A 6,895-nucleotide genomic window follows, 5' to 3' on the forward strand; every position below is an offset into this window, starting at 1 on the left:
GTATAAAAAGAATGGCCAGTGTTTCAGGCCAATTCAAACTTTCATTCAGACTTCCTGCAGATTTTTTTTTGTCCAGATCCAGATTCTGAGGTCTCTCATGCATCCGAGTAAGACCATCGGACCCTTTTCATCTGCTCTTTCCCCATCATTTGGCAAACTGTCTCCCCACCCCATATCTGGCACCTATGGGGACCGATAGATGGCGGATAAGTGAATTTTACGGTTGCTCGAGGTTGTATGTTGTGTGATTGGCAAACTGAAGGCTAGGGGGGCACCAATTTTAAACTTTTTTTACCTCTTTATTTACAGCGATTATTTTGCCAGTGGCTTGAGACTGCCGTTTGCTTGAATTCTGGATAATGGGGAGTTTACTGTATTTTATTTTGAAGACGCTTTTTACACAGTGACTTTGCTCCAGGATATTTGCAGCTGTTTAACGCTATGCCTGCTGCGTAAAGAGCACCAACATGGAATGGAGGGTGGGTGGGGGGGGTGGGGGGTGGGGGGGGTGGGGGGTAATTCCAGTCCCAGCTTTTTTCCAGCAGCAGAGGTAGTAACAGTACTGGACGCCATCTGTGTAAAAGGACAATCTGGCATTCCGTGACCAACTTGGGTAAGGATGCGTATGTATTACCGTATTCTTTTTAGTGTATTTACAGTCAAAACATTCAAATAGGACAACAGGATAAATGTTTTTAATAATAATACTGCTGTCCCGCTCTGTTGTGGCGGCCTGCAATTATACAGCAAAGGTAAAACGCAGAGTCAATCTGGCTGAGAGCAAATAGTTCAGTAGGGAATACCTGACCTGCAGGCACTTGGGGTTTAGCCTATCCCGGATGTCTATGCATGCTCCCATAAATGCAGAAGTCTGAAATGAGCTGGTGGTGCAATAGTGATGCATCCTCCACTAGACTCACTGTGTTTTGTTAGGTGGGGATAGACACCTGACAGCCCGCCAGCTGCCCCCAACGATAAATGGCGGTGATGCTAGTGAGTCACACACCGACGAGATTGCCATTATCACCCTAATTTCAACTTCAGAATATTTTTGAGCCAATTTTTGGGGAAAAAGTGGGTCTAACATGCCGTCAAATACGGTATGTTACACGTGACACTAGACGCCAACACTGTTGTGTTACACATCCTGCCTCTTTTTCTCCCGGAATGCCAGCCTGCTGTGTAAGCCAGCTTTGTTCGGAGCAGTGTAAATGACCAAAGCCGGCAGAATGACAGGTTTCTTACAGCAATATCACAGGATTTCTGTGATATAAAAAACCCTACTGATTGGTTGTTTCATTTTCTAAATCCTAATGAATAATAAAGATTTCTTCTCGCTAAACTGCTTTAGAATTGTCCTGAAAGTTAAATCTGTGATCTCTGGTCATGAATCAGTAAAAGAAATTATTTCCTCCATGCTTTCTATCTTAATTATGATCTTGTCTACCGCTATCAAATCTAATATTTTCCACACTAACTGGAAATTACATTGTTGCCAGACGCATGGGATGGTGTAATTGCTTCTGTCTCTCACTTGTTACCGTATATACTCGTGTAATAGTAGATTCCATGTAAAAGTTGACCCCCTACCCCATTTTTATCCCCGACCTCCTGCCCATCTAAGATCCCGATGCCTCAACCGTGAACCCTTGCCTTGGCCACCTGCCGATCTAAGATCCTGACACCCCTGCTGTCCACCTATTTGAGTTCCCAATGCCCCAATCACAAACCCTTCCTTTGGCCGCCCATTCATGAGAGCTCCCGATGCCATGACTGCAAACCCTCGCTTTGGCTTCCCACCCATCCAAGCTCCTGATGCCCCGGCTGTCTGCCCACCGAAGCTTCAGACACCCTGATTGCAGACCCTCAGCCCAGCTGCCTGCCCACTGGAATTCCTGACGCACCAACGGTGGACTTACCACCCAGTCCCGGCTATTCGAGCTCCCGATGCACTGAATGATGCAGGTACTTTACTACGGACAAAAGTAGTATCTGTGTAAAAGTTGACCCCTCCCAAATTTGACCCAGAAAATTGATCCCGAAAACTCGACTATTACACGAACAACCACCTATACTAAATGTGTCTGATACAATAATGAGTTTTATTGTTCAGTATTGACCATTGTCTTAAAAATTACTCTTGTGAATAATTGTTTCCTTCCTTTAATCAGCTTTGCAGATGACACTTTATTGATAATTAATGATGAATAATAATGGCAATAAATAGCTAATATTAATAGTACAGTGCAAAATATAACAAGGATCAATTGTTTCCATTTATGCTGAAGTGATAGGCAGAGATTGAAGATTATTGGCAAAGAACTAGAGGATAGATGAGGATTTTTTAAATTCAACAGATTGTTATAATCTGGCGGATGTAAACTACCAGTGAGGTAGAAGCCAAATTGAATTGGGTAACTGGTAGCTGACATAGAAAAGTAGGCAAATTGTCCCCTTTGCTATAAGATTTTATAATAAAATATATAAATGAATATTTCAGTATGAGTCCTTGTTAGGTGACATGAAGAACATCATCATGTTCAGTAAATTCTTTTCAGGCAGCCTCTCAGGGACAAGGATGACTTGCTTCCTCTCCAATTCTGTGACTAATGATGCCAGTGTGGAAACCACCGGCTCTTTTGTGTAAGGGCAGGAACTTGGTGGTACGTCTGTTGCACTGTACTCTTGGTGCTTTTGATGCATGGACTCTTTTTATAGTGTTCTGAAATGTTCAGAAGCAGTTGTGGGCCAGAGATTCCCAAGGGTCAGTGAAGATGCTTCATTTCTGACCCTTTTCTACCTCCCGAAGAGAGTACCCTTTTTGTTGCATATTTTTAACATCTTAAATAGCAAGCCAAATTAATCATAATTTAAAAAGAAATGAGTTCATATATTGGACAGATTTTACCTATCAACATTTAACACACACTAACAACCATAAAGAAAGTACTGTTATGAACTTCATTTAAATATCCTGATAAATATAAAATGGTTTTCTTCTCTGTTAATAGTATATGGCAATATGCATACTAAAATTAATGTGAGAATGAATTTCAATTTGCTGACTATTGGACAGGCAGGTCTACAGGATCTCGGCATCGTGATGTGCCCACAACATGGCAATTGCTAGACTGTTATTTGGTGAGTGCCTCGGGCATATCTCTGCACGCTATCCAAAATATACAGAGCACTGCACCCTTACAGCTTGTTAATTGCTGGGTTGAGCAGCATTGAAAGTTATGGGAACAGGTTTAACTGGGGAACAGTGGAGTCTAGGAAAGATTTATTAAGTGCATCAGTTGTGAGGACCCTAACAAGATGAACAGGAATGATCCATTCCACTTAGAAGAAAAGGCAAACATTGGTGGAAGCTATAAGATTATTAATAAAAGGATTCATTCATTCATGCGCCTTGCTGTTCACCGTTGGCAATCATGTCTCTCCACCCGCCATGATCTCTGACCCTCCGAATTGTAGTTGTCCTTCGGTGAAGGCTCCATCTTTGGTCTGCCCAGCGTTTTCTGTTTTACAACCATAAATTCCAATTTGTAGAATCTGCTTGTAAAAACCCATCCACCTGGCTTCGCGTGACCCTGATTGGGAGGCCAAACACCTTTCCCAAGGCTATCAGTCGGAAGGAACACCTTACACCTCCTTTAGCTGAACAAGTGCATAATACTGACACTGGTATGAAAGGATTAGGGGGGAATAAAATGAATAATGGACTTGGAGAGCAGAAGATCCTTGATAATCTCAAGAGGATGCAGAAATGCATCTGGATGGCCTCTAGAACCACAGGCGGATATGACTAGTGTTACCATGTGGAAGCCTGAGAAGTTTTATTTGCTTGATATGGTGACCTCACGATGTGACATAATTCTCACAAAGATTTGTTTCCTTCAGAAAGTATTCAAAGTCATCTATTTATCTTATAATGATACCAAAAGACCGCTAACCCTTAAACCTCAAAAATTGCTGATGTCCAACTCTCCAGGATGTCCAACATTCAGGGAGATAAAGACAAAATTATCCAGGGACCATTTGATAATTTTGTCTGGATCATTCACCACAACAAGGCTCCATTTGCCTTCCCCAACCTGAGCTACAAACGTCCGTGTCCATCACTCCCACCCAGGACCCAGTGGCGGATTAACCACTAGGTTGAATGGGCTGAAGCCTAGGGTAAGGGGGCCTGAGCCGCGACTCCCCGTGAGATTGTGTTTACTGTTTCCATGAGTGCAGATGCTGTGATTGTAGTGCAATGCACAAATGTGCTGGAGCAGGTCACACGTCATCTCTGTAAAGTAAAGGGTAGCCTGGTCTCGGCTTATCGTTTCACACTTACTGTGCGGGAGAAGCCAGTGGGTGTGGGCCATTGCCGGGGTGACGCACACGGCTTGGGAGTTGGCGGCGGCGGGATGAAAGATTTGCAGCGTGAGCAAGGAGGGGGAGGGGCTCCGAAATACCGGCATCCAGCCTGTCACCTGTGGGAGCAATGGGAGGGGCACACGGCCGGCGGTGTCTGACTGGTGGCTGGTACTTCTAAATGAGAGGCCAGTAGCAAGTGGCGCCCGGGTGGCGAGGCCCTCGCTGGGGAATGAAGGGTGCAGGGGTGCAAGAGACGGCGGGGGTAGCCAGGCCTATGGCGGGGAGCGAAGGATGCCGGGGTAGCCCCGGGCCCGTGGAAGGGCAAGGTCAGAGGGGATCTTTACTAACACTCAGCCTAAGGCCCGGGTGCTAGTTAATCTAAGGCCCAGGCCACCCAATGACTGCCCACTCATAGCCATGATCAGGAAGAGGCCAAAAATGGTAAAATAATATTCTTGGGTTAATTAAACAAAAACCCTAAATTGTAAATATCACATTTACACTCTTAAGACTTTTTAAGGACATTGCAAAATGTTTTATAGGAAATTAAGCAGTTCAAGTGTGACCACAGTTGAAAGGTGGTAAACAATTAGGCCAGAGTGAACTCCCTAACAGCAAGGTTAGTGGAGAAATAAATATGGACCAGGAAACAGAGGAGTATTTTTATCGTCTTCAAAATAATAAGATCTGGCATGCCACCCAGAGAGAGAAGATGGGACTTTAGTTTAATGTCTCATTGGAAAGGAGGTGCTTAATGAATTGCTGCATTCAAATTGCAGCACCCAGGTTGCCCTCCTGGGGACCCAGCTGCGATTAATGGGTCATGGGTGCAGGATGCACCTTTCAAATCGCAGCCAGACCTACCTGATAAATCGCCAACCTGCTGATTTAAGAGGGATTCCGCCCCTGGGGTGACGCTTCACACACTCACGGGAAATGTCGGCCGTCAGTCACACCCCTCCCCCCCCGGCCATCAGTAGCCACCGCCCGTGACTCTCCCTCTCCCGTCAGCTCCCCCCCCACCCAGCAACCTGCCACTGCTGCAAATGGAGGAGGGCGGGGGAGTGGTTGCTGCCACGACGTGCCGCTCCAGTTTGTGGAAACTGCTCAATGCAGGAGAGCGGAACCTCCTTACCCATTATCCCCCACGCCGCTGGAACCACTCTGCCAGCACCAGCTCTGTTCGCTGCAGTGGCATTTTGTGGCCCCCCCAGCCCCACTCTCCCCCTGATTGTGGCAGCGGCCACTCTCCACGATTGCGACAGTGGCCTCTCTCCCACCAATCGCGGCAGAGACCTATACCCCCGCTGATCATGGCCGTCACCTCTTCCCCTCGATCGTGGCAGTGACCACTCTCTCCCAATCGCGGCAGTGACCACTCTCCCTCCAATCGCGGCAGTGACCGTTCTACCTCCGATCACAGCAGTGACCTCTCTCCCTCCAATCGCGGCAGTGACCGTTCTACCTCCAATCGCGGCAGTGACCGTTCTACCTCCAATCGCGGCAGTGACCGTTCTACCTCCGATCACAGCAGTGACCTCTCTCCCTCCAATCGCGGCAGTGACCGTTCTACCTCCAATCACGGCAGTGACCGTTCTACCTCCGATCACAGCAGTGACCACTCTCTCCCAATCGCGGCAGTGACCACTCTCCTTCCAATCGCGGCAGTGACCGTTCTACCTCCAATCGCGGCAGTGACCTCTCTCCCTCCGATCACAGCAGTGACCTCTCTCCCTCCAATCGCGGCAGTGACCTCTCTCCCTCCAATCGCGGCAGTGACCACTCTCCCTCCAATCGCGGCAGTGACCGTTCTACCTCCGATCACAGCAGTGACCTCTCTCCCTCCAATCGCGGCAGTGACCGTTCTACCTCCAATCGCGGCAGTGACCGTTCTACCTCCGATCACAGCAGTGACCTCTCTCCATCCAATCGCGGCAGTGACCGTTCTACCTCCAATCGCGGCAGTGACCGTTCTACCTCCGATCACAGCAGTGACCTCTCTCCCTCCAATCGCGGCAGTGACCGTTCTACCTCCGATCACAGCAGTGACCTCTCTCCCTCCAATCGCGGCAGTGACCGTTCTACCTCCAATCGCGGCAGTGACCGTTCTACCTCCGATCACGGCAGTGACCTCTCTCCCTCCAATCGTGGCAGTGGCACTTCAGGCAGGGGTTTCCCTGTGACGCACGCACGCAAGTGCTGACATCACCAGAGTAAAAGGGTTGGCCATTTCCCCTTTCAAATCAAGGAGCAGGGGCCCAGTTGGGTTCTGAACGGGTTGACGCAGTTGGGTCCTTTCAAACCGCCATGCACCTGGGTCACTAACCATGCAAATTGCCCAGTTAACCCTATTTTACATGGCAGTTTGAATTACACTGGAAGTCTCAGATAAAATCTAAAGATTAAAAAAAATTATATGGAATTTGCTCTCTGACCTTCTAGAAAATCCCACGGCTCGTGAGTAAAACCATCAGTAAAACCACCTACCTTCCACATGATCTGATCTCTTCCTCAGACAGGAATCAAT

The 6,895-nt window shown here is 47.5% G+C and overlaps 1 protein-coding gene across 1 annotated transcript; it reads left to right on the forward strand.

The window, feature by feature from the left end:
• The first annotated feature begins 4,495 nt into the window (after positions 1 to 4,495).
• On the forward strand, positions 4,496 to 6,551 carry LOC138749319 (putative uncharacterized protein ENSP00000383309). The gene is made up of 4 exons (XM_069910536.1): positions 4,496 to 4,536; positions 5,148 to 5,279; positions 5,396 to 5,713; positions 5,768 to 6,551. The coding sequence occupies exons 1-4, from the start codon at positions 4,496 to 4,498 to the stop codon at positions 6,549 to 6,551; spliced, it is 1,275 nt and encodes a 424-aa protein (XP_069766637.1).
• The last annotated feature ends 344 nt before the right edge of the window (positions 6,552 to 6,895 follow it).

The sequence above is a fragment of the Narcine bancroftii genome, chromosome 14 (assembly GCF_036971445.1).
Source record: "Narcine bancroftii isolate sNarBan1 chromosome 14, sNarBan1.hap1, whole genome shotgun sequence".
Lineage (NCBI taxonomy): Eukaryota > Metazoa > Chordata > Chondrichthyes > Torpediniformes > Narcinidae > Narcine > Narcine bancroftii.

Coding starts and splice junctions, on each gene's coding strand:
- LOC138749319 (XM_069910536.1), top strand. CDS start 4,496: ATGGGAGGGGCACACGGCCGGCGGTGTCTGACTGGTGGCTG. Junction 4,537..5,147: donor CGGTGTCTGACTGGTGGCTG/GTACTTCTAAAT, acceptor TTCAAATTGCAG/CACCCAGGTTGCCCTCCTGG. Junction 5,714..5,767: donor TCTTCCCCTCGATCGTGGCA/GTGACCACTCTC, acceptor CAATCGCGGCAG/TGACCGTTCTACCTCCGATC.